Consider the following 27865-nt stretch of genomic DNA (forward strand, 5'->3'; position numbering starts at 1 on the left):
GCGGTATCCACCTTGTCTCTGGAATAGCAGCTTTGAGTTCTCAGGTTAATGAGTGTCTTTTCACTGTCCCTGGAATAAAACAAGCTTGTCCTTGACCTGGAGCCTTGGCCCTTGCTTCTACTTGTCCTCAGAACGCTCTTCGTCCAGTTCAGATGGCAGCCGTTTTCTCATTCTCCAGCCTTTGGGCCAATGTCGCTTCCCCAGGGAAGCTCTCCTGGGCTACTTTGTCTGAAACATCTGAAACAGCACCTAACCCCACCCTCCGTCCTTCTCTCTCCCATTACCTTGCTTGGTTCAAGCGCTTACCTGCTAATTGAAAATCTGGTTAAATTCTGGGTTTACTGCCTCCCTCCCTCTCCAGAACGTCAGACCAGGAGAGCAAGGTCTTCGTTACACGGGTCCCTGGACCTCAAGGCATCATACATAGTAGATGCCCAAAAGGACTTGTTGAGGGAATGGCAGTGTGTCTCCACGGGAGTGCCTGGGATTGAAGCCGAGCTTCTGGTCCTTAAGAGCCACAGGATGTGGGCAGGGCACCGTGCTGCCCTCGTGTGACAGACCAACCAGCTGAGGCCGCAGCCTGAGCCAAGGAGACACTCGCGGTCCCGGGGGGTCTTCCTGTGCTCCCTCTGTCCTGTGCTCCGGGGACACAGACAGACAGTCTGTCCCAGGCCTGAACAGCTGCTGCCAGGGGTTGAGGGGGACCTCCTCCCCAGCCCTGGTTGCAGGGACCCTGGTCCACAGCTGTGCGGAGGCTCTAAGGGGGTGGGGTGCGGTGGGCGCGCTGAGGAAGGCCGGTCCATCGCCTCCACACACAGCGGCCTGGATGCAGGGATGCGCCTTCCAGAGCAGGAGGTGTCCAGGGAGGGCGCAGGGCAGGAAAGCCGGGGCCAGCGAGGGGGCCGTCCCTCGGCTGGGACGTCCCGGGTTCCGCCCTGACTGTCTGCACTCAGCCTGAGGCGGGGCTGGTCTGGAGCCTGCATGGAGGCGAGGGCCTCGGAGCCTGGCTGCCGTCTGACCGCGGGCGGCCGGCGGGCCAGCTCGGCGCACGCTCCGTCCTTGGGCGCGCAGAGCGGGGTCCGGAGGGTCAGCAGCATCTGCTCTTGGGCTGGTCTTCCGGTGAGAGCTTGATGGAGTCTGTGAGGTAACTCTCTAAGATGCTTCGATACTGCGGAAGGAAAAGAGGCGTCAGCGTTCGCCTCCCAGCGGGCTAAGCTCCCCCTGCCCTCTATTTCTCAATGGCTGCTGGTGGTCGGGCTTTCTGTTCACTCGCCTTGTGCAGCTGGGAGGCCCAGAGGACGTCTTCCCTGCCCGCTCCTGCCCCACCTCCTTCTCCAGCTACTTCCCTGGAGCCCAGAGCAGGCCGGCGGCTGCATGAGCTCCTGACCTCCAGCCGGGTCCCCTCACTCACCATTCTCCAGAGAGGACAACCCGGGGGACGTCTGACCTCAGGTGACAGAGATGATGACAGACCGCTGCTTGTGTCTGCAGAAGACGTCCCTGCGGACGTCCCCACACACCAGCTTTCTGTGTCCAGTTCCCAACCTCCCCTCCATCCTCTGTCCCTCCCACATCCAGGGAGCCCTCCCAAAAACACTCAGTGTTTCTACTGGGCCTTTTTGCTTCTCTGCCCACCCTCCCAAAGTCTCCTATCCCAGCAAGGTCCAGAGAAAGCCTGCAGTCAGCCTGACAAGCCTCTGCCCACCCGGCTGGCCACCCCTTCGCCATGAGCCGCCCTTCTTGGCACAGGGGTGAGGCAGGCAGGCTGTCCTCCCGCTGGAGATGGGCCTCTTCTTAGAGGGATCCTGTCTCTTTCTCTGCTCATGCTCCCCCATCTCTGAGCTCCCAGCCTTCACTCTCCTCCCACGGTGGGTGTTGTGTGTGTGATGGTGAGTGGATCACTCACCACCCACACCAGTGGATATGCTGGTGTGGACCTGAGCTGGGAACCAGCCCCCTCCATGCGGCTGTCTGTCTCAAGTGCCCCTCCGAGGGGACAATTTCCAGAATGATGTCTGTTCCTTTACTTCCTCTGTGGGTCCCAGCTGGGAAATGTCAACCAAATCCTTAGTACCCATGACTCTGGATCCCAGGAGGCTGCTTCGCCCTCATGATGGTGGCCCCCAAGACGCACAAGAAGGTCCTCTGATGCCCCACCGCTCACTGCCACCCTCAGGCTGAGCAGTAGTTCAGCCTGACAGCCCAGAACTCAGGGCACTGGGCCTGGGACCCAGCCCTTCTTCATGTGTTTGCTTCTTGCAGAGCCCCCATCTCCCAGCTCTACCAGCCAGCAGAGCACAGCTACCCTTAGTCAGCCTGGATGATGGGCCTGGAGTAGCCCTCAGCAAATTCTCTGGGGAAATTAGAATTTTCTTTGTCACATATTCATGAGTGCATGCTAAGTCCCTTCAGCTGTGTCCACCTCTTTGCGACCCTATGGACTGTAGCCCTCTAGGCTCCTCTGTCCATGGGATTCTCTGGGCAAGAATACTGGAGTGGGTTGCCATGCCCTCCTCCCTTACCCACCCAGGGATGGAACCCATGTTTCTTACATCTCATGCACTGGCAGGTGGGTTCTTTAGCACTAGCGCCACCTGGGAAGCCTTGTCATATATATATAATATAATATTTATATATTATATATATATTACTAATTATATTATTATAATTATATTATATTATATTATATATATATATTATATTATATATCCCTCCAGGGATATTATATATATATATAATATATATATATCTGCTGGGGATATATATATTATATATATTATATATATATATAATATAATATATTATATTATACTAATTATAGCAGATTTACTAATATAGGTGCCAAGCATAATATATACTAAGCTCCTTCTCCCAGCATATATATAGGCCTGGTAGCAAGGCTGGGTCTGTTTTGGGACACCGTGGAGTCCTGCATCAGCCCCCAATGCAGGGCATGCACACTCCACTGAGCTGACTGTGGTTAAAAGCCTGACTCTTCTGGGAGGATCACAGGGAGGGCTTGTAGCATTACAGTTTAGGCACCCCGATATCCTCTTCCAGAAAGACAGGCTCCTACCCAGAGGTGCCCTTATTTTAGAAAATCTGTCAGTCCCCTCTCACCGGGAACAACAAAGATACCTTGGCTGGAGTCAGAACATTTCTTCTTGGACCTGTTGGGCCAGGAGGGCCTGCTGTTTCACCACCCTGAGAGTGCCCCAGCCTCACATCCAGGCTGGTTGAGACCATGAGCAGAGCCTGGGCCTCAGCCTCAGTGCCGGACTGTGGGAGGAGAGTCTGAGCTGCCGGAGCAGCTCTGCACTTTGGGGAACAAACAGAATGCTACTTGGGAGGATGTGAGAAGCCTACTCATCCGTTACACAGGTAAAGATTGAGGTCTTCAGGCCGGCTCTCTTCACCCAGTAATAGTCACATCCTCCCCAGGGTCATGTCAGTCCTGAGCTCTTTCCATTTATGACATCATTTCACTCGAAAAGGGCATCATCTCAATCCTCGGGTTTCCTACAGAGCTTCCAAGTCATCGCAGGCCATAATTAGGCTCCCGGTGAAATTCGGACCGCAGTCCTCTTGGCAAGTGTGTGCATGCCAAGTGATATAACACCTAGAATCCTAAGACATCATTTCGGTGAGGACGTGGCTGTGAGTCTGTCTCTCCAAGCCTGGTCACCTCATGACCCTGCCTTTACATCCTGCACCCCAAGGACCTTATAAAAGTCCTGTAATTTCACTAGGCTTAGCTGTTAGTCAGCCTGCCTTCTCCCAGACACGGTAATTATGTCTTTCTCTAATTAACCCAAAAGGAACTGGGCCTCCGCACTGCGGCCCATGCCAGGCCTGACCAGCCCATCAGGGGTGGTATTGCCAACTCAGTAAGAGCAAAATCCTATCAGCCCAAATCCCCCAAAGCAGGTGGGTTTCCCTTCTTTGATTATGAGGGCATTCTTTTTTTTAAATTAAAGAATTAATTTTAATTGGAGGCTAATTACTTTACAATATTGTAGTGGTTTTTGCCATACATTGACACGAATCAGCCATGGGTGTACATGTGTCCCCCATCTGGAACCCCTCTCCCACTTCCCTCCTCATCCCATCCCTCAGCGTCATCCCAGTTCACCAGCCCTGAGCACCCTGTCTCATGCATTGAACCTGGACTGGCGATCTGTTTCACATATGGTAATATTCATGTTTCAGTGCTATTCTATGAGGGCATTCTTAACCATGAATAGCTAAACACCTGATCCTTCAAAGTGGCCAGATCGGGACACTAATGTAACTACCTACCTTCTCTCCTTTCAGAATGCAAACTGAGCACCTCTTCTGGTATTCTACCTGTAAATCGCTCCTTCCATCCAGAGCTCACTACAGAACTCAGACATTCTCAAATGCCCGAAAGCTCAGATGCCACGTGCCCCAGTGGACCACATTGTTCCTCCTCTTGTGAGGCTTCTGCTTTCCCTCCTCTCTTTTCTATCTTGGCCAACAGCAACACTAATCAATCATTCCTCCGTTTGGCAAGCTAGAAACCTCATCATCAACCTCAGCAGCTCCTGATTCCTTCTCTCCTCTGTTTGATCATCATCAACCTTCAACAGTGCTCCCTCCAAAGTCTCTTTAATCCGCCGCATCCTTGCCATCCCCATCCTCTCATGCCTGTACCTTCAGAACCACCCATCAAGCTCATCTTCCCTGCAGCATGAAACTTCCCTGCGCTTTCATTTAAAAATAGCTACCTTTTAGGGACTTCTCTGGCGGTCTAGTGATTAAGAATGCAGGTTTGATCTCAGAGTCACATGCCTCGGGGCAGCGAAACCCACATGCTATAACTACTGAGTCCAGGTGCCACAACGAAGACCCAGTGCAGCCAAAATAAATGAATAGAAACAGCTACCTTTTATTTATAGCCTTCTCTGTACCACCATATTATTTTATCTAGCCCTGGCAACAGCCCCATGAGGAAGACACCATTACTTATACTGTAAAGGGAGGGAAGCAATGGCTTAAGGAGGCACGTGACTTGTCAAGGACACAATAAGAGGTAGAGGCAGGATTTAAAGCCAGATCCGCTGACTTCACAGCCCAGCTCTTCCCACCCCAGGCTGGGCTCCCTCCATCATCCTCCTCTCCAAGGATTCTGGGCTGCTGTGAATGAGCACATAAGAAGGAGAGACAGGTCCTTGGAGGAAATGTCCTTGAAAACTCTTCTTTGACCTTAAAATATAGTTTTGCAAGCTCCAGCTTCACCTTAAAAGCCCACATGTGTTTTTACATTCTGTGTCCTAGTACGCATGTTTGCTTTAGTGCAAAATGTTTCTCCTCCAAATCTCTCCATAACAGAGACATTGCAGAGGGATACACCCTGCTGGCTTCCAGGCCCCAGGTGGGCTCCTGTGTGGCCCAGGGGTCTGGCAGCGGGTCTAGAGACGATGGGCCTATCGTATGCAGCCTGAGGTCTGGTCGGGCTCAGCAGGCCTCCATGGTCTGCTGCTGTTGACCTTGAGAGCCTCGCTGCTCACCTCGCCCAGCGCCCCTGGCTCCCTCCAGGCCCCATTTCCCCTCGTACAGATGGAGCCCGTGGTGGCCCCTCACATGAGCCTCGTGGACTCACACCTGGGCCTCTGTCACGCCCTTCTGTCCGCCCTCTGCAGCTGCTGCTCACACCCTCCCTGGCCTAGCCGTCCACCTACAAACTGTCACCTCCACATCCAGCCGACAGGCCCCTTCTCTGGGTAGGCATCCTCACTGGCCTTGCCACCAGCACCTCTCAGTCACCTTGATGCCTTGGCCATGCCTGCCCCACCCCCCACCCCATAGCACTTTCCTCACGCCCTGACTCTTGTGGACACCTTAATCCTCTGCCTGACCATGGGCCATGAGGTCTACATCTCTAGCCCTAGCCTGACATCTCAATAATTTTTATGGGATGCAATTATTCCCATTTTACAGATGAGGAAACTGAGGCTCAGAGAAGTCATACATCTTGCCCAGGAGTCCACCTGAAAGCATAAGGCCAGGATCCAACCGAGCTCAGTCTGACCGTGGATATCACACCTGTGACCTCTAGACTTCTGGTCGTAAATTTCCTCTATCATCATGAGGGACTGACACGGGGTTGCCAATCCATTCTTTTGACAAGTAAGGCCATTGGGAAGAAAGCAAAAACAAGAACAAGACAAGCTACCGTCTGCTAACACCGCTGCATCATGACAGTGACACAGCAGGAAGGTCATGGCTTCAGGAATGAAGGACATGCCTTCTCCAGAAAGGACAGACGCTAACCACACACAGACACGGGCTGGTGGAGCTGATGGAGCTTCCCCGCGAGTAAGCATTCAGTGATCACAGCACTGTGTTTGTGGTGGATCGTTGATCACACGTCACCCTACAAGGTCAAACAGCTTCGCGCGCCTTCCAGAGAGTGGCCTGAGCAGGCACGTCTGTATTACCGACTGGGTGATGGAGCTGCACTTGACCAAGTGCTGGATATAGCCCCTGCTTCCCATAAAGGAGACGGCGAGCGCGGGTGGCCTGGAGGGGATGTATTAAGAATAGCCCACGAGGACAAACCCTAAGGCTAAGGCAATGGGGTATGAAGGTGGCGAGCTTGAACCCTTTCCCTGGGCAGCTTCTGGGGGTGGCTGCTGTCCCTCCCCATGGTGGGCAGTGCCACGCAGCGGACTTCTCCGCAGAGGGCAACCCTCCAATCGCCTGTCCTCATGTGTGCTTTTCCTTAAAGATTAAAAATTAAAAATCACTGCCGTGATGGCCTTCTCCCTGCTTCTAAGAAGCCCACCTTGGCTGGATGTGGCAGAACAGTGAAACGGGCTGCGCCCCTCCCAGTGCCAGTCTCTCATGGACCCTCTTCACAGTTTCCAGACTCCACACAGAATGGCAATGAAACCCTCTAATGCTGCCGGGCAGCCTGCCCTGAGCTTCCTCTCCTCTCTCCTGCCTCCCTTCTGCAGTGGGGGCTGTGTGCCCCTCCTCTGGGTCCCCCTCACCCATCAAAGCCTGCGCTGCAGCTGCTCCCCTGTGGGCCTGTCTTCTTACGAGAGCGAGGGGCCCTGGGGCACCGAGAGGGGCCCGGCGCAAACGGCGCACTCAAGACCTGCTTGTTGCAAGACCACACCACGGGGTCTACATCTATCCATTGTCTTGATTGGAGGATGTCAGCAAATTCCCCAGGCTTGATTATTCCTACTGGACCAATACTTAAAATTAACACCACGGGGCTGCTCTCCCATCAGTGAGGACTGAACTAGCTCATTGCTTCTCAGACTCTTAGTGAATTCGAATCTGTGGGGGTGAGATACAGGACTGAATTTTATGGGAACTCCACAAATGATAATCAGTCAGATTGAGGAACCACCAATGATGAACCCCCCATAAAGCTAAGGAAGCTTAATGCCTCTGGAATTCTGTGGTTCCAGAATTAGAGTACTGTCGAGCTCATCCAGTAACTAATTAACCAAGATAATGAGCACTCCTGTCCCAGCCGCATCCCTCCCTGTGCCCAGCATGTACTTTTCTAGATGCTTCTGAGCCCGCCCATCCTAGGGGGCAGCCCTGGCGTGTGCCACTCACCCTTGACAGAGCCCGACCGGCCAGCATCTCAAAGGCTTGTACCACGTTGATGTCATTCTTGGCACTGACTTCAAAATAGGGAATATCCTTCTCTTTACACCAGCCTTGGGCTACCTCTTGCGGAACCTGCATGAGGGTAAGAAATGACCACCATTCCTGTATCATCGTCGCCATTATCCCTGCAGTCATCACGTCTGCACCACGATCATCACCACCATCCAAGCCCACCGTCCCCACCACCACTCCCATATACTGAGAACCTTCCATGTGGCTGTAAGCTTACCTGTGCTATTTTTTTTTTTTTTAACACAAGCCAATGAGGTGGCTATTGTTAGCTCCGTTTCACACATGAGGAGACTGAAGACTGGCATGTGTAGGACCGAGCAGGATTTGAACACAGGCTTGGAAGAACTAAAGCCCTCCTTGCTACAGCATCTTCCCAGCCTGGACTGGGAGCGGCTTCTTGCCACCAGCTCCTATCCCAGTGCCTGCAAAGGCAGGTGGATGCAACAGACACCAGCCAGGGCCTGGGGGGAGGACCCCATTCTCCTGAGCTGGCTTATTAGGCCCGTGCTGCTGGGCAGAGACCTGGGTCCCTGCTAACCTTTCTTTCCCAGGGGAAAGTCCTGGGAGCAGCTGATAAGCTTCTACTCTGGGCTACATGCTGGATTAGACGTCTGATCATACTAACTCATTTAATCCGCTAACAACATTGTGGGTCTTTTTAGCTGTACTTTATAGGTAAGAGGGCTTCCCTGATAGCTCAGTTGGTAAAGAATCCACCTGCAATTGCAGGAGAACCCAGTTCGATCCCTGGGTCGGAAAGATTCTTGGGCTTCCCTTGTGGCTCAGCTGGTAAAGAATCTGCCTACAATGCAGGAGACCTGGGTTCAATCCCTGGGTTGGGAAGATCCCCTGGAGAAGGGAAAGGCCTTATCCTCCAAGATCCTTGCCTGGAGAATTCCACGGACTGCATAGTCCATGGGGTTGCAGAGTCGGACACGCCTGAGCGACTTTCACTCACTTATAGGTAAGGCCCCTGAGGCTCAGAGTTTCAGCAGCTTGCCTCGGATCACACAGCTCGGCAGAACTCGGAGGCGGCCCCAGCCCCGCGCTCTCACGCCACCTGCACTGCCCTCTGCCGGGTCCTGGGCAGGAGCTGTGCTTCTGGGCAGGAACTTGTCTCCCGCTGGACTCTAGCTTTCTTGAGCTCAGAAAGAAACAAAGAAAGTGAAAGTGAAGTCGCTCAGTCGTGTTTGCGACCCCATGGACTGAAGCCTGCCGGGCTCCTCTGTCCATGGCATTCTCCAGGCAAGAATACTGGAGCGGGTTGCCATTTCCTCCTCCAGGGGATCTTCCCGACCCAGGGATCAAACCGGATCTCCTGCACTGCAGGCAGACTCTTTACTGTCTGAGCCGTGAGCTCAGAGTCAGGACTTTTTAGCTCTTGGCCTGGCCCCACAAGCCACTCTCCACAGGCTGAATGAATATACCTCTACCCAAATGCAAATGCCCGGAGAAGGCAATGGCACCCCACTCCAGTACTCTTGCCTGGAAAATCCCATGGAAGGAGGAGTCTGGTAGGCTGCAATCCATGGGGTCGCTAAGAGTTGGACACGACTGAGCCACTTCACTTTCACGCGTTGGAGAAGGAAATGGCAACCCACTCCGGTGTTATTGCCTGGAGAATCCCAGGGACGGGGGAGCCTGGTGGGCTGCTGTCTCTGGGGTCGCTCAGAGTTGGACACGACTGAAGTGACTTAGCAGCAGCAGCAGCAAATGCAAATGCCAATCACAGTTTGAGGACGTTGGCTTGGAGAAGGCTCTGGCAGCTCTGCAGGTTACTTCCAAAGACCATTGGCTCCGCTGAGTTTAGTCTGATCAGTTATCTGAGGGATAGGGAATGACCATATGTTGCTATTTGCTGTGCCTGGTGCTTTATAACCATTGTTTCACTTTGTTTAAGGGAGCCAAGGTTTTTCTCATAACAAAGAATGACTCAGCTCCTTTTCCTGAACACAGGGCAGCCAGGGGGAGATCTGAGACTATCCTTTGTCTCCTGCAGGTTCTGGAAAGTCTGTCTTCCTGGGGTTAAAGGAGCTCCATTGTTGCCTGTCTCTTTGGTCCTTGTTGTTCTGGCCGCAGGTCTAGGCATTGTGGTTAGCTGAGCAGCCTGCCTTCTGGGGCGTCCGGATGGCATCCCCACACCCTCTTCCTTCCCCAGCCTCCCGGGAGCTGCTGCGCTGGAGCAGAGCAGGGAGCGGCCCCAGCGCTGGTCTTGGCCTCTGGTCCTAAGGTCCTCCTGCCTCGTGGTGCGAGGGGCTCCCCAGCCGGCCAGGACGGCCCCCTCCTCTGGACCATAAGCGCCCTTGACCCGGCGAACAACCAAGACGCCTCACAGCTTGGGCAAAATCCTGAGCTATGTGGATGAAGCATCAAGGATGGCCAGGTTGCTGATTATCGTTGTCCTCACCAGTAATACACACATAATCGACCCTTAGAAATTAATATGTTGTGATATGTTGATGGCATCTTAGGAGTGCAAGGGGCTTTGTGTCTTTTATAGTCCTTAAAAAGACTTTAGGTCAAGGACTGGACTTCCTCTTCTTGTTGTTCTCTCCTTCTTTATATCCTACCCCTGCCCCCACCCCCCACCAGGTGACGAGCATCTTTCTGGGCACACTGTTGGTCCTAAGGGGTTGCAGTAAACACGGAAGCGAACTGAAATGAGCTCAAGTGCCTCTGCTTTTCCAGGAGGCAGGGAGCTTCTTTGTATCTCATGGCGTGAGAAGCAGAAGCCCAGACTGGTGCCCAAGTTCACCCAGAGACAGAGCTAGGAAGATAAGCCCACACGTACAGTGATACACAGGCACAGCCCCTTCACGCCGCGGACAATGACCGACCCTGCCTGCTGCCTGGCGTGACAGACGTTTATCTCATTTCTTCCCGCTCCTTCTCTGTCCAGTTTTTACAGAGTGGTTAAATACATACTCCAGAATATCAGTTGGGATTGTATTGTGAATTAACGTTCTCTTTATAATCCCCTCACGTCTTCCAGTCAACCTCAGAAAGTCGCCACGGGGCAAAAAACGACCCACACGGCACTTTTCACTTTTCCTTTCCAATTCTAGCACCAACTTCAGGATTTTTAAAATCTTGTTGTCTTTTATTTCTAAAATAACAGTTATATATCACTTAGGCTCTGACTGTAGACATAAACTCAGGCTGTGGCCCATGGAGACATGGGCAGGGTAAAAACTTTGCAAGTGTTACTCTGTTGGTTTTTGCTTTGGCTGATGTGTGTGTGTGCTAAGTTGCTTCAGTCATGTCTGAGCCTGCTGCCCTATGGGCTGTAGCCCACCAGGCTCCTCTGGCCTTGGCAATATACGAGCTTCCCAGGTGGTGTACTGGTAGAGAACCCAACTGCCAAAACAGGAAACATGAGAGATGTGGGTTTGATCCCTGGGTCCGGAAGATCCTGAGGAGGGCATGGTAACCCACTCTAGTATTCTTGCCTGGAGAATCCCATCAACAGAGGAGCCTGGTGGGCTACAGTCCATAGGGTCACAAAGAGTAGAACATAACTGAGGTGACTTAGCATGCGCACATACTATTAACATTTTATTTTTCATCAGCGGTCAAATGTTTGACAAAATTAGTCCATTTTGCAGACGTTTATCTATGATGCTTTTCCATCTCATATGCATTAAAATGATCAATTGTGTGTCTTGAGATAGGTCAGATACATCTGAAACCAATAAAAAATAACAAAGAATATCTTCAGAAAACATAATCCTAATGTTATGGATCAGCAGTGAATCAGAAACTGCCTACTTGAGAGCAAAGAATTTACATCCTAGTGAATAAATTCCTCATAGCATAGATGCTAGCAGAGCTGGGTTTTTTTTAACAATTTTTTTTCCCTTTTACCTCTGTAAAACAGGTAGAGACTTTAAGAAAAACCTAAGTCAGCAATTTCTTTACAATTATCCTGGTGAGATACTGATTGATTGATTGTGGTAAAATATACAAAAATATAAAATATAAATATATATATATAATATATAAATATAAATATAAAACATAAATTTTATATAAGTATAATATATTTTATATAATTATATATTTAATGTAATTTTATATATTATATATTCATATGTTTATATAAATATAAAATGTATATTTATACATAAATGTAAAATGTATCATTTGGACTATACTGAGGCATCCAGTTCAGTGGCATCAGTACATTCACGTCTTTGTACAACCATCAATGCTCATTTCCCCAGCTCAGTCAATAAAGAATCTGCCTGCAGTTCAGGAGACCCAGGTTCAATCCCTGGGTGGGGAAGATCCCCTGGAGAAAGGAATTTCAACTCACTCCGGTATTCTTGCCTGGAGAATCCCATGGACAGAGGATCGGCAGGATACAGTCCACGGGGTCACGAAGAGTTGGACACGACTGAGTGACTAACACTTCATCGTGCCATATCTAGTATGTGCGTTTTAAATACTCATTTTCTTTTTGTTAAGTAGGAAGAACTTCCCTATATTTCCAGCCCCCACACTGGAGATATTAAATTAAGAAGGTGGGTAACAATCTCTTTCATGTATTAAGATTGCCATGTGCTTTATAGGCATCATTGCCTATGAGCCTCAAATAACCTCATGAAATCTGAGTCTGGTGTCCATTTCATAAAGAAGCTGGAACTGGCCAAAGACACACATGAATTTGAGCTCAGAGAAGGTGGTCCTTCAGGGTCCTTATCCACTCAGCCCTGTGCAAGTGAGGACTATCTGCAGCCTGCTCTCCAAGCCCCAGCTTCGCCTCTCAGGCTTGGCAGCATCCTCTGCCTGGTCTGTGCCCTTGGAGGGCAGCGGTGTCCCAGCCTCACCTCTGGCTCCCCATCCCGGGTCTCTGGATCTAAGTCCCTCTGCGAGCCCCACTCCCAGCTCCTCCTCTGCATTTCCCTGTGCTTGTTTCATGCCTGTGAGCACTTCCTCACCTCTCTTCCTCCGGCTTGCCCCCCTCCAAATCCTGTCACCTTCTCCAGTGGGGGAGCTCTTTCCACACCCTGTTCAGCAAAGATCCCAGAGACGGAGTTGGGCTTGCCTTGGGCTTCACTGTTTCTTTCAAACCTTTATTCTTCCTCTCTCTGCAGAACAAAGCTCATGCCCCCGTGGCTGGGATTGGATGCCTCTACCCCTCTGAGTCATCACTTACACCTCCCATCCGGTACCCTCGTTCCTTGGATGCTTGTGATCTGGTGAAGCTTCCTTTCCACGCAGCCCCGAGCCTCACACTTCCTTCCCCTCCCTCCATCTCCACCTCCTCCCCATTCCGCCTGCCCCTCCAGGCCCAGCCCAGGGCCTCCATGAACCTTTACACGTGGTCTCTTTTTCCCTTCCTCCTTTTGCCTGCTCTTCAACCTCTGACAGCCCCCTGGTTCTTCAGCCTCTCCTGGTCTCTCTTCTTCCTTCCATGGGTCTCGGTGTCCTCACGGCTCTGTTCTTCAGCTACTCTTGTCTGGAAAAACCTTCCCTCAGGTCCCTGGCCTTCACCCCAGCACTGCTGTTGAAGAAAACCACAACCCGGACTCTACTCAGCTGGTCTCCTGGTCTCTTCCCTTAGCGGAGCCCTTGCTGCACCGTCAGTCCTGCGCTTCGTCCTTGGCCAGCTCCTTCACCTGTTTCTCTCCAGAGTGCCTGGCGCAGCCTCACCACGATTCTCAAGACTCCTTCTTGCCTCCCTTCCTCCTCCCTCTCAACAGAAGATGCTGCCTCTTATCTCACTGAGGGAAAGTTAGACTCTCAGTCTCGAGCACCCCTGACCTCCCACCCCATGACCTACAGAAGCAAGATGCTGAAATGGAAGTTGTGGCAGAGACACTACCATCTGATAGATGCCGGATATCAAGTTGGTTGGAAAAGAGCCCACCCATGGGACCGTGCAAATTTCCAAAGGTTGATGAGCAAGAATCTGCTGAATGACTCCAAGCCCTCCGGCATGGATAGAAAAAGATTGAAAAGGAGGGTTTAGAAAGGATATTTTTTGCAGAGAACTGTGTTGGGGGAACACTCACACAAGAGGAAGACCATATAAAGCTTCAACTCTGACCAAAAGAGGGCTTCGGGGAGGCCACATGACAGTTGGTGGCTACAGTGAACTGGTGTCTAACTGCACCCGTGGGGCTTAAGGTGAAAGGCATCAGGGCAGAGAGAGGACAGTGCCCTGAGAATGAATTACCCGGGGCTATCAGTGCGGCCAGCACGCACCGGTGCGCCCTGGGAAGGGGAGCTCGCCAGCCTGCAGCTGTTACAAACCCCGTCGGGAGAGCATCTGCCGGAGAAGCTGAACTGTAGGATGGAGGATGGCTCTTAAACTCCTAAATTAGAAGCTGAGGAGAGAGAGGAAGTATATGCAAGACCTTTGCCATGGGAGGTACATTTAAATGTTCCACTGGAGGCTTCTTAGGACCCAAAGGAGTCACCCACCAAGAGACAGCGTGACATATCTGCTGGAGCGCACGAGACAGTACCAGTCAAATAAGGATTTCCCTGACCTTCTGACCACTTCTCCTCTTTCTGCTTCACTCCTAACAGAGCCTGAAACCAGAATCATCCCGAGAAGGGGAGCACATGTGGATGCGTAAAGCTGGCAATGGGACCTGCCTCCTAGGCCACCGTGTTCTCACCTGCTGCTGGCCCCAGTGCGGAAATTCGAGACTGCTTGGCTGGTGAATGAATTTAGGACTTAGACTCTTATTTGAGATTGAGGATTTGTACTTAGAGAATTGACACTAAATTTGCAACCTGTAGTAACCAGAGAATTGATGACTTCTGTATTTCTATTTCTAGCACAGACTTCTCCTTTGAAGTTTCATTCTTATGTGTTCTAAAGCCTACTGGTCATCCCCAATCAGTTGTTCTACAAGCTCCTCAAACTCAGCGTGTCAAACCCAAACTCGTCTTTCTCTCTGAACAGGAGGCTCTTCCTTATGGAGGGGGTGGCTTAGCTGGAAGTACCCTTATTCACCACCCACCCTTCATCCTTCCAAATGATGCCTCGGTTCTCCTATCACTGTTTACTTGAACCCTTTTGAAAATGTGGTTCAAATATGATGACTTAGTTCCCCATTTATTGTCTCTATTTGAAACACTAAGTCAGCTTGTTCAAACACTCTTTGTGGTGTCTTTTGGGTTTTGTTTGGCACAAGAACATCTTTTATAAATTAACTTACTTTTACTCTTTTCTTATTAGTAGGCAATGATGAACAGAGCTTGACTCAATGCCTGCAATAAGTAAATACCCACATAGATGTGGTCAGTGCCGTCATGGAGCAAGCAGATCATTTGTTAAGCGGTTAGCCAGATGATGTAGAATATGCTTAAGCTAATAAAAATACAGATTACTACTTTCTGAGAATATTTGAAGATTCAAGGATGCATAACTACAGACTCCATATCTGACCTTGGGTAGAACAAATATTCTACCAAAAAAAGAAATACTACTCTACAGGTTAATTCAAATCCCACCTGCCTACTTCTTAGGCCTTCATTCTTCCATTCCCGGTCTCTAGACAGAATTGCCTTCGGTTCTCAGCTCATATCATGATGCTATTTCCTACCTTTGCTGATGCTATTTCTTACATTTGCTCATGTTGTTTCTTCAGCCTGGAACCCGCTTCCTCTAGGAAGCCCTTTGTATACCCTGGATTTGAGTAGATGGTTGCCCTTTCCCTGTGGTTCCCAAGGTGTTCTCTATGATTGCTCATGATTTACCATATTGCATCATAATTACCTTTAAAATGCATCCATTACTAGACTGTGAAACTCTTAAGGGAAGGACTATGCCTGCTTCAGCTCTGTATGTGTGGGACTTAGCTCAGCGCCTGGCATGTAACTGGTCCTCACATGTTTGGTGAATGGATGAATGAGCCGACGGTACCTGCCGGTCTTCCAGATCGATCTTGTTCCCCAGCACCACCATGGGGTAGGGCTGCTCCATTGGAATGGTTTTGGCCAGAACATCACCCCGCCAGGTTTCCAGGGCTTCGAAGGACTCCAGGTCAGTTACATCGAAAGCCAGGACACAACCATCAGAGCCTTTGTAGAATGTAGACACCATGGAGCGGAATCGCTCCTGGCCGCCTGTGTCCCAGATCTGGAAGGGAAAGAGCAGTGGCCCCATGGGGCTGTGATGAGTGGCTGAAGGGACGTTCAACCAGGCCACCTCATGTCAAAGCTTCCTTTCTGGGTAAAGGCGCATGCGGTCCTTTCATGCACGGATATGACTCTCTGTCATTCATGTACACTACAGAATCTCTGCACTAATATTTAGATTCCCTGATGGTTCAGACAGTAAAGAATCTACCTGTAATGCAGGAGACCCAGGTTCGATCCCTGGGTCTGGAAGATCCCCTGGAGAAGGGAATGGCTACCCACTCTAGTATTCCGGCCTGGAGAATCCAACGGACAGAGGCGCCTGGCGGGTTACAGTCCATGGGGTTGCAAAGAGTCAAACACGACTGAGCAAGTAACACTTTTAAGAGTACTGTCACATCTGAGCCCTCATTTTCTCCCAGGTCAGGTGTGAAAGTACTCCTGAATAACAGGCTTTGCAGACACTGTCTGTTGCTGCTGCTCAGTCCTGCTGATGTAGTGTGACAGCAGCCATAAGGTCACGAGGTCACAAATGGGCAGGACTGTACTCCGTTAAAACTTCATTTTCAAAAGCAGATGGAGGACCGGATTTGGCCCATGAATTGAAGTTTGCTGACCTATGCTCTGGACGACTCTATTTCTGGGTGCACATTGCTGTGTGAGAGCCTGTCCGGGAACTGTGGGCTGACTTTCAGGCACGTATGTTGAGGAGGGGATGGGAGGGCTGCTCACCTGCAGCTTCAAGGTTGTGTCCTCCAGTATGATAATCTTGGAGAGGATGCTGGCCCCCAGCGTGGTCTGATAGTCTTCGTAAAACGTCTTATGCACATATCGGTGGAGGAGGGAGGTCTTTCCAACACTGAGAGGAAAAACCAGGACACGTGAACACACACCCCCACACCATTCTCAGCATCTTGTCTGTCTCACCACAGTTTCTCTCTGAGACTTTGAATTTCTAACATTTGCAGTTTGAGGAGCAAGGGACTAGGGAATGGACTCTAGAAATAGGGACCAAAGTGAGCAGAGAAGTTTGTAGAGAGCTGAGTGCCTCCCAGCAAAATGGTCAGGCCTTTCCTGTGTGTGGCCAGACGGAGGAAGGCAGACATGCTAAATGGTTTGCCCAGTTCACGTACCCGGTTACTGTGGCGTTGCCGCAGAGCTGGGGTCAGAAACCAGGTGGTCTGACTCCCGGCCTGTTTCTCCCACCTCGGCTCCCTTCCTTGGGGTAGAACGCCCTCCCTGGTGCCACTCTGAATCAGAAAGGGACCCGTGGAAGCGGGCAGCACATCCTGGATGTCTCACTGTCCTTGGAAGGGGCTGCTTCCCAGACCCTAGGCCCCGAGCTGAACTTGGCTTACCCCAGGGCTCCAATGATGATGAGCTTGAGGTCCACCTTCTTCCGAGGATTCATGGAGGGGCTTCAGAATCTGCAGGGAAACAGAAGTTGTCCTCAAGCTGGCCAGAGGCCCCTGTGGCCTTTGTCACTGGGGCTGGCCTCTCCTTCCTCTCCCCTGCCACATGCAGATTAGTACCAGGGGCTGGGGTGGGCTTGTTCTGTGAAGGAGGCAGATGACTGAGCAACCCTGACACACTCCCTGCCCTCACTTCTCCTGGGGGTCTCCCTGGGGCTGGAAGGATGGTGCCCCCACGGGACAGGCTCTCCTCTCACCTTTAGCTCTACCCTCCCTGCTGTTGGAGGCAGCAGCCTGGAGCACCAAGACTGCACTGGACTGAACAGAGGCCTTGCAGACAGACAAGCCGGGAGCCGGGAAGGAGGGCCGTGCGGGAAGAGGAGATGGGGGTGGGACAAGGGGCCCATTGTTCGGATGCAGAGACGCCTCTGGTGAAGCGGTGCCCTCCCCCAGCCCGAGGTGCTGCTGCCTTGGCAGAATCAAAAGGCTCTTCTCTCATGCAGCTGGTGGGGGTGTAACTGGTACATGTTTCTGGAAAGCTGCTTGGCAGCAAGTAAGGAGAGCCTTAAAAACGTCCCCGCCCTCCACTTCTAGGAATTTGTTCTAAAAAAGTTATCTGAAATGCGGGCAAAGGATCTTGTTCAAGAATGTGCTTCCCCAGTGTCATTTATAAACATCCAACAATTAAGAAATGGTTAAAAAAAATTATGGCACAGAGTGAACTCTTAAGCAGTCATTACAATGGAGTTTGTGAGCGTATTATAATAATGCGGGAAAATGCTTATGCCATGGGATCTAAATGAAAAACAAAAGACACTGAACTATAGAAACCATACCCCCATCCCCATCCCCATCCCCAGTACTGAAATGAGTTCCTGTGGTATGCTTAGTCACTCAGTCATGTCTGATTCTTTGGAACCCCATGGACTGTAGCCCCCCAGGCTCCTCTGTCTATGGGATTCTTCAGGCAAGAATATTGGAGTGGGTTGCCATGCTATCCTCCAGGGGGTCTTCCTAACCCTGGGATTGAACCCAGGTCACCCGCATTGCAGGCGGATTCTTTACAATCTGAGCCATCAGGAAAGCCCAGGAATACTAGAGTGGGTAGCTTATCCCTTCTCCAAGGGATCTTCCCAACCCAGGAATCGAACCGGGTCTCCTGCATTGCAGGCAGATTCTTTACCAGCTGAGCTACCAGGGAAGCCTGAAATGAATTCCTACCTGCATGGAAAAAGTTCTAGAAGGAAATATATAAAAAATGTAAGTGATTAATTCTGGGTGGTAGAAAACTACATGATTTTAATTTTGGTCTCTATACTTTTTTGGAGAAGGCAATGGCACCCCACTCCAGTACTTTTGCCTGGAAAATCCCATGGATGGAGGAGCCTGGCAGGCTGCAGTCCATGGGGTTGCTAAGAGTCGGACATGACTGAGCGACTTTGCTTTCACTTTTCACGTTCATGCATTGGAGAAGGAAATGGCAACCCACTCCAGTGTTCTTGCCTGGAGAACCCCAGGGACGGGGGAGCCTGGTGGCTGCCATCTATGGGGTCACACAGAGTCGGACACGACTGAAGTGACTTAGCATAGCATAGCATAGCATACTTTTTAGTGTGTTTTTTTTTTTTTTTACAGCAAACATGTCAAACATGTATTGTTCCTGTAAGAGGAAAATGCTTATATGTATGTTTATATATATATGAGAGCATGCTAAACCACTTCATTTGGGTCCAACTCTTTGTGCCTCTATGGACTGTAGCCCGCCAGCCTCTTCTGTCTGTGGGCTTCTCCAGGCAAGAAAACTGGAGTGGGTTGTCATATTCGCCTCGAGGGGATCTTTCAGATCCAGGGATTAAACCTGCATCTCTTACATGTCCTGCATTGACAGATGGGTTCTTGACCACTAGTGCCACCTGGGAAGCCTCATGATTATACATGCTGCTGCTGCTGCTAAGTCGCTTCAGTCGTGTCCGACTCTGTGAGACCCCATAGACGGCAGCCAACCAGGCTCCCCCGTCCCTGGGATTCTCCAGGCAAGAACACTGGAGTCGGTTGCCGTGAAAATGAAAAGTTAAACATATATACATACAAATTATATATTTATGCATATATAATTATTATTTTTAAGAAGATAAAGCAAAACTGTTTCAGGGACTTGTGCTTACTTAGCTCTTTCATTCTACCCCTCTGTACACACACATATGTACTATTCCCAAGTCCCGGGTCTTCTAATCTCGGATGCACTAGATGTATGTGAGTTAACCTTGATCCGACTTTACTGGTCAAGGTTGCCAACTTGCGTCTCCCCGGAACTGGGAAAAGCTCTCCCTTGGACGTCCTGAGGGTTTGGTTCCAGTTCTCACTTTGCCGCTGGGGCCTGTTACTTCCTGTCTTTGAGTCTTGGCTTTCTGACTACAGCATGAGCCATCTGGGACCCAGTGACCCAAGGCCCCTTCTAGTTGAAAAATGCTTTATCTATTGGAGTTGTAAGTCACTGGGCCATGAGAGACTTGCCCTGGACACTGGGAGGAGCAAAAGACAAAGCAAATAAGCGATAACAGCAGAGAGAAAGTGGAAACTGTCCTGACCAAAGCCTGGAGAAAGTGCTGTGAGGGGGTGTGTGTGTGTGTGTGTGTGTTTGTGGTAGCCGGCAATCCACCTGGGCCCTGCAGAAATGACACATGAGGTTGGGGGAATACTTCAGAGGAGAGAATGAAATAATCAAGCTTGGGGGATAGGTGAGTGGAGGACGTGGATGGTTTGCCTCAGGAAGGGTGAGGTGAGAGTGTGGGGAGAGAAAAGCCTAGGAAGGAAGCAAGGTTAAGGGTCATGACTATCAGGCCAAGAATCTTGTCAAATGCTTACTCATTTGTCATACGTTTCCCACACTTCAGACAGGCAGAGGAAGAAAAGTCAGGCTACTAAGCAGGGCTGGTATGTTGTAATGGGGTCACTGCCCACCAGAAGCCAGCTGCAGGATAAGTGACTCAGAAGCTCCTAAGGGCACGTGTCTCTAAGCATCAGTCACCACTCAGGAAAGGGAGCGAGGGTGGGCTCCTACCTAAAGGCTTTGGTGTAACCTGCTAACTTCGCCTCAGAAGCCAGTACAGAGCCCTGGGGAGTCAGAAAACAGTGGGGCAGGGGAGTGGGAAGGGAGCCAGCACTGGCTGAGCATCCACAGGGGCTGCTCTGTATGACCTGGAGAATCCTGAGCTTCAAAATGAGTACAACGGGGCTCAGAGAAGCCAAGTCACTCATAACTCATCTCAGGCCACACAGGCAGCGTATGGATGAGCTCATGTGTGACCCAGAGGCCAGAGAGCCTGCTCTGTGCATGTTGCCCCCTGACCTCCTGAGCTCGAATCTGTGGAATCCGTGTGCGCTGGATCTAGGGTATTCGACTCAGGTCTGGTAAACCCCAACCAAATCCTGGTAGAGCTGTAGGGGACCGAGAGAAAGGCAGCCAAAATGGTAAGAGGCACAGCAGAAGCTGAGGGAATGGGCTGCTGGACAGGAGCTCTGGTGTGCAGACTGACCACAGGGGTCTGTGAGCATCCTGAAGCAGAGGAGTGAGACATGTCACCACACAGCCATCAGCACTCACTCTAGGCTAAGGTTTACTTGCCTGGTGTTGTGCAGAGCACTATGTGAATATGGAAATAATATGCATATCATCATGAGGTTAATAACACATAGTACATTATTATAATGCATTTATGGCACAAATTAAGGGCTCAAGAAATGTTAGCTATCTGATGGCTATTATTTATACCCAAAAATAGCCTGGGGGATTGATGCTACTATTATCTCTGTTTTACCACTGAAGAAGCAGGTGTTTAGAGAAGCCAGGTATGTAGTTCACCTCTAGAAGCCGTCTGTGAGTGGCAGAGCCTACGTTAATAGTTGCTGGGATTTGACTCCAGACCTAGCTCCAGAGAACACACTCTTAACTGCTAAGTCCTGCCTATTGCCTTCTGCGAATCTGCAGTGAGGATCACACACCCTTTTGGTGCCCCTGTCAGAGTCTTGGGGGCTGGATGGCTTGGGATTGACATGGTGCGGCCGAGCCGGGGTTGAGGGCAGGGGAGGTAGAAAGCGTATGTGAATAACAGAAGATCAATGTCCACTCTGTGTAAAGAACTCTACAGATGACAATCAAAGACAACACAGAACATAAAAGTGAGCCAAGAATAAGTAAGCAGCAGAGATCTTACAAATGATAAGTAGTAAGTTTTGAGCGGTACTCACTTTTTAGGGATATGCAACGTTAAAAAATACTACTTTTTCCACCCACCAGAACAGCAGAAATTAAAAAGATTGATGATAGGGACTTCCCTGGTGGTCCAGTGGTTAAGAATCTGCCTTGCAATGCAGGGGATGTGGGTTCGACTCCTGGTCAGGGAACTAAGATCTCACACACCATGGAACCGCTGAGCCTGTATACCACAACTACTGAACCTGCAAGCCAAAACTGGAGAGTCCGAATGCTGCAGCGAAGATCCTGCGTGCCACAGCTAACTCCTGGCACAGCCAAATAGCTAAGTAAGTAAATAATAAAAAAGATTGATAATAACATGGGGAGAGGGGAGGAGAAGGTAAGATGTATGGGAAGAGTAACATGGAAACTCAATTACCATAAGTAAAATAGATAGCCAATGGGAATTCTATGTATGGCTCGGGAAACTCAAAAAGAGGCTCTGAACCAACCTAGAGGGGTGCGGTGGGGAGGGAGATTTAAAGGGAGGGGATATATGTATACCTATATCTGATTCACGTTGAGGTTTGACAGAAAACAAAATTCTGTAAAGCAATTATCCTTCAATTAAAAAATAAACAAATTAAAAAAAACTAACTGTAAAAAAAAATTAGTGTTGACAAATGGGTGGGGAAAAACTCGTTTATTGCTGATAGACTATGAATTGGCACCATCTTTTTGAAGGGCAATTTGACAAGTAACAACATTTAATAGGAACATACCCTAGATTCTAATTCTAGAAGTGTATCCAACAGAAATACACATGTGCTCAAATACACATTTTTGTAAAGGTAACTGCTGAAGAACACTGTAACCTAAATGTCCATCAGTAAGAGACTGTGGCATTAAATTATGATCATTCATACTCTGGAATACTAGGCAGTTTTCAAAGGAGTCAATTAATGAAGTAGAAAAGGATGATGACTTAAGTAAAATAAAATCACTGAACATTTTGTACAGTATGATCCCAATTGTATAAAAACGAACAACAGCCCTACGTATGTGATCATATGTTTAATATTATATTTATGCTTGTCGCACAATACACAGACATTTTATTAATTCACTCCTTTAAGAAAAAAACTGCCTTGTCCTGTAATACACAGAGGCTTCCCTCATAGCTCAGTCGGTAAAGAATCTGCGTGCAATGCAGGAGACCTAGGTTCAATCCCTGTTTGGGAAGATCTCCTGGAGAAGAAAATGGCAACCCATTCCAGTATTCTTGTCTGGAGAAATTCTCCATAGAAATGCTGAATTATCATGGCTCCAGTGTCACCCTGAACCATGCTCTTAAGACATTTGAGGGGACTTCCCTCAGGTCCAGTTTTGGGCTTCCCTGGTGGCTCAGATGGTAAAGCATCTGCCCACAGTGTGGGAGACCCAGGTTCGATCCCTGGGTCGGGAAGACCCCTTGAAGAAGGAAATGGCAACCCCCTCCAGTATTCTTGCCAGGAAAATTCCATGGACAGAGAAGCCTGGTAGGCTACAGTCCATGGGGATGCAAAGCGTTGGATACAACTGAGCTATTTCACTCTCTTTCGTTCTTTGCGATACACAGAAAGCTATGAATAGATACATACTGAATGATTAACAGGAGGTTGGGAAAGGTAGATTAAAGGCTAGGAGCTATTGTTTTATTTTATATACATCCTGCTAAAATTTGTTATACTAGTCTAAGTTATTGTAATTTAAAATATCTGATAAAGATAATATTCCTTTAAAAAGAGCAGGTGGATGGATGGATGGCAGCCCAAAGTCATCTGACAGGATAGTCACGTTTGTGTCTGGGGCAGGAGAGAGGCCTCTGGGGATCATGGCATAATCATGAGTTTCAGAGTCAGGATTTTCATCCCACGTCTGTATGCTTGTGGTCTCGGGAGAGTTTCCTAATCTTGATGAGTCTGTTCCCTTGTGGGTAAAATGGACACCCCTCATGGCTGAGGCTGATTCTGCAGGGTAGCCCGTGGGTCACGTTCTTACAGCAAACTGAAAGGACCCAGTTAAATGGCTAACTGTGGCGGGGGACACAGGCCGGATCCACAGTGCCCGCTGCTTTCTGCGGTGCAGACTCCCACCATGGCTGATTTCAAGTGACCGGTGTGGATCCTGCTCCAGTATGCTAGAGACGGACCCTGAAGCCCACCTGGTGCCACCTCCCATACCTCCCCATATTCATGGAGACATGGACAGATGTGCCCCCAAAGAGCTTCCCTCCACGAGGGGAGGATTTCCCCCAGAAGCCGCAGAAAGAAGGCCCAGCTCCTCTGCTCCACGCCAGCCCTCCTGAGATTCATAGGGTGGCAGTTTTACTTGAGTCTTTTCTTCTCCAGATTCTAGCTCACCTCAGCTTCTACTGAGCTCCCTTGCCTACCACTACCTGGTTCTTCCCCTAACGTGCCCTCCAAGTGTGCTGCCAGGCAGCTCTCCCCCTACCCCCCGACGGCAGGGATTTGCTGCGGGTGCTGTTTACAACAGCAGGTCGCCCCCTCCTGCCGGGAGCCATCTCCCGGCATATTGCATATTGAGCACATATTGCATATTGAGTGCAGCACCTTCACAGCATGATCTTTCAGGGTCTGGAATAGCTCAACTGGAAGTCTATCACTGCCAGGAGCCAGCGTGAGGAACTCCACCCGTGGCAAAGGTCATGAGGAAGGAGGCTCAGCATGCACAAAGGCAGGATCGAGCCTCAGGAGTCCCCCTGGAAATTCTCAAGCATCTACCCCCAAAACCAGAGTCTGCCTACTTTCTGCTTTGTGCTTTCACCTACACCTCTGACTTTACGGGGGGCTGTCCCCCACTATCTCTCTCTGAAAAAAGAGTTAGCTTACAGCTCCAGTTAATAATTCCTGGGTGTGACAGTGTTTCAACCTACAAACTCCCTTGGAAATCCTCTAGCCTGCCTGAATAGGTTTTTCTGGCCACATGTGATTGTTCAGAGCCTCCCAACTGTGAGAGGCATGAGATGTTCTAAACTGTCTAAACACAGATTCCTTTGAGCAGTTAAAAGATTGATTAGAAATTGTATTGGTGAAGAGTTTTTCACTTCTTGGGCCAATGTTTGCTGCTAAGTCTCCATATCCCTTACCTGCTGTGTCCCTGGCAGTGTGTTGATTAATATAATTGGTGTAAGTAGTAGCTTTAATGTTTGTAACCTTGGACCCTTGAGTTAATTCTTTTTTGTTGTAGCCCACCACACCTTTGCCCTATAGGAATGCAACTTCAACGCTTTTGGAGGGTGGCGCCTGCCTAATCACCTTTAGAGAAAAATAAGTTTTCTGAAGAAAGGGTCTTAAAATGTTAACAGGCCTCTGGGCCAGAAGATGATGCAAATCACCTAACTTTTGCATATGATAAGTTTGCAGGAAGAAAGCCTGGCTTACTGCATGACTCTACCCTTCCCCCGTTATCCTCTATGCATAACTTAAGGTATAAAAACTACTTTGGAAAATAAAGTGCGGGCCTTGTTCACCGAAACTTGGTCTCCCCATGTCGTTCTTTCTCTCACCTTCTGGCTGAATTATTCAACCTCTTTTCTCCACTGAATTTCCTCACTGAGCTATCCTCATTCTATTACTCTTTATATCTTTGGTGACTATTTAAATAAATAGGTCGCCGAGGCCGTCTCTCCTTCGAATACCCTGGATCAGCCGGGGCTGGACCCTGGCACCCTCCCCTGCTCCACCCCTCGCTGTATGTGGTTGACTCTGTTCCTCACCGTGCCTTCTCACAAGACTTTCAGGATCAAGCAGTTCCTGGCCAAGAAACAAAAGCAGAAGAAATATCCCATTCTCCCAATGGATTCACATGCCAGCTGGTAATAAGATCATGTACAACTCCAAGAAGAGACCCTGGAGAAGAACCCAGCTGGGTCTGTAAGGAATCCCATGTGAGAGGGTCCCATGTTGATCCGGTATAAAGGTCACTGCTATTTATTGTATACATAGGATAAATCACTGCTAATCCGGACAGCTGGGCACATTCTACTGGGGAAAAAAAATTTTTTTCTCTTTGTTTCTGTGTTTATGCATTGGTAGGGTGGTTCAGTAGTAAATGTGAGTCCTTCTATTTGAAAAATAAAACAGCCTGGTCCTTGGCCCCAGGATAACTAGCAGTAGGAGTGTGACCAGACTGCATCCGTGGTGACAGAAGGTGGCTTGTGGGTAGACACTGGCTGGGCTCACCAGGGAAGCGTGTGCTGAAGGGTTCTAGCCTTGGCTGGGCTTTGGCAGTGGCTGTCCTTTTAAGCTTCCTCCCTCCCAACCCAGCTGACTCAGATGCTTTAAACCAGTGCATCCTCCTGGAGGCCAGACTGAGTCATCACCCTCCACTGTTAAATAACAGAGAAAAGCAGATTTGGAAAGCAGAGCCCCTGTTCAGCCAGCCCAGGCCCACACAGAACAGAGTCTGCCGGGAACTATTCTCCTGCCTGGCAGGACTTGGCCTTGCCCATCTGCTCAAGCTACAGCGTAACTGATTGCCCGGAGAGTAAGAAAGAAAGACGGCGCTGGTACCTCCCCACGCACCTCACCCCTCCACGCAAGTGTTTTCAAGCCAGTCTCCTAAGGACTCTTGGACCTGCTCTGCTTTCACCTGCCCACTTTCCTTCTCTCTCTGCCCTTCTGGCCCCAACCAGGACCCAGACACAAGCTTCTGCCTCCTTGGTGTTGGGTGAGGGGTCACTGCTGCGGACAGGGAGGAGGGATGAGAGGCAGTGAGCAGGGGCAGATGAACATTCGGCAGCCGGCGAAGCCTGCCCCCTCCTCCCACCCCATGGCAGTGCCTCCTGTCTCTGCTCCCACGCCTTGGCAAATCACAGAGGTATCCACCCTAACACATAAATGGGGTTTACAATCTTGGGAGCAAGTTTGTCTTTGAAAAGAGGCTATCAAGAGAGCACAAGTCTTTATTGCCTCTCAGGAAGGCTTGCCAGTCCACCTCACCCACCCCAAACCTAGCAGGTTTAGACCTGCTCCCTCAGGGAAGTGTACCGAAGTCTTGGTTTCAGGAGGCTCAGCACTCCCGTTCTTTAAGTTCTTTGGGCGTATTAGTCTTATCTCCCCAAGTAGACTGTCAGTGCCTAGAGGGCAGGACAATGCCTCACACCTTTCAATCCCTCTAAAGAGGCTGACCCATGCCAGGAATATTGAGTCTTCAATAAATAGTCATCTATCCATCCATCCATCAGGATATGTACTGCGTGCCTACCACACATCAGTACTATGGAGGTCGAAGATATAGATCAGTCACTATCTCCGCGGCACTTGTGTGATGGGGAATGGATTAGCCACTCCAAAGCAATTATTTTTGTTAATATACAATGATGCCTAGCAATTATACGACACTTTGCAGTTAACAAAACACCATCACAGCCCAGCGGGCTCGAGTCGGGAACAACTAGCTTGAGGTGAGCCGAGACTAAGCTCTGAGTCTATTCAACTCTGTTCATTGACTCCCCAAGCCCTGCAGAGCTACGCGAGGAATATTTACGATTTAGAACAAGAGGGACGCTTTCCTACTCCAGGAGTTTCCTGTTTCCTCTCGAGACCCTTGGGTCGACCCGGTTCCCTCCTGGAAGGTGCCCTGTTAGTGTGATGGGGTGCTGAAGGACCCAGCCCTGCTGGCTCCATCTCTGCCCTCCTCTGACTGTGTGGCCAGCCGCACCGTCCTGCCCCCTGCCTGCGGCCAGGCAGAGCCCCGACCGGGCAGGCTCCCTGGGCTGGGCAAGCAGTCCTTTCTGCCTTGGCTTGCTGCCACCCCTGGGAGCTGCTCAGGCGTGGAGGGGTCTCTGGGCTGGATCTACGCTCCACAGCTGCCAGATTCGAAGCCTCCCTTTCCTCCACTCCTCCCCACACCCACAAACCCAAGTACCTCTGGGGTTGCTGAAACAGACAAAAACCAGGAAAAGCTTCCAGAGTCTTTTCAGCCTCCGATGGCAGGTGGGGGGTTCTCTCTGAGTCTGGAGGGCTCCTCTTAGAACAGCAGTCTCAGCTAGATCAAAGGAAAAAGGCTTTGGGAGCAAACTTGTTGAGGCCAAGTCACTTCCTTCTGAGTTTTCCTCCTCTCTCTTTATGCACAAACTTGGGAAAGTTGCAAAAGAGGCTGGGCGGGTGTGACCTCAGCTGTGTGGGTGGAGTGGGTGGGGAGGATGGAAAGCTGGGCTTCCTAGCAGACTGGATCTAGGGCCCGCTGAGAACTGAGTTTACAGAGACTCTGGGCCCTGAGGCAGGGCAGGACAGGCGGGGCGGATGGCAGGGATGAGGCAGGAGAGGCCTGAGGATCTGAGTCTGTGGCTCAGAGGGTCTGTTACCATAAAAAGCCTCTGGCTGTTTTTAGGAACTTCTGCAAATGCTGCTGGAAGCCAGCCAGTAAAGCTGCCCTTCTGCTGGTTGAATTATCAGACTCACGTGTGTCCTGCCGTCAGCCTGCTAGGGAG

The 27865-nt window shown here is 50.1% G+C and overlaps 1 protein-coding gene across 2 annotated transcripts; it reads right to left on the bottom strand.

The window, feature by feature from the left end:
• RAB7B (RAB7B, member RAS oncogene family) lies at positions 1–27562 on the bottom strand. 2 transcript variants are annotated; one of them, XM_070384582.1, is made up of 6 exons: positions 27301–27541; positions 17121–17189; positions 16495–16621; positions 15548–15763; positions 7600–7725; positions 1–1168 (listed from the first exon to the last, which is right to left on the bottom strand). In XM_070384582.1, exons 2-6 carry the CDS (start codon positions 17171–17173, stop codon positions 1088–1090), a joined length of 603 nt encoding a protein of 200 aa, XP_070240683.1. In that variant the 5' UTR covers positions 17174–17189; positions 27301–27541; the 3' UTR covers positions 1–1087. The 2 variants fall into 2 exon arrangements, with proteins under 2 accessions (XP_070240683.1, XP_070240684.1); XM_070384583.1 differs by lacking the exons at positions 1–1168; positions 7600–7725 and adding an exon at positions 12951–13171 and having other exon boundaries at positions 27301–27562.
• Positions 27563–27865: the final 303 nt, after the last annotated feature.

The sequence above is a fragment of the Bos mutus genome, chromosome 16 (genome assembly GCF_027580195.1).
Source record: "Bos mutus isolate GX-2022 chromosome 16, NWIPB_WYAK_1.1, whole genome shotgun sequence".
Taxonomy (NCBI): domain Eukaryota; kingdom Metazoa; phylum Chordata; class Mammalia; order Artiodactyla; family Bovidae; genus Bos; species Bos mutus.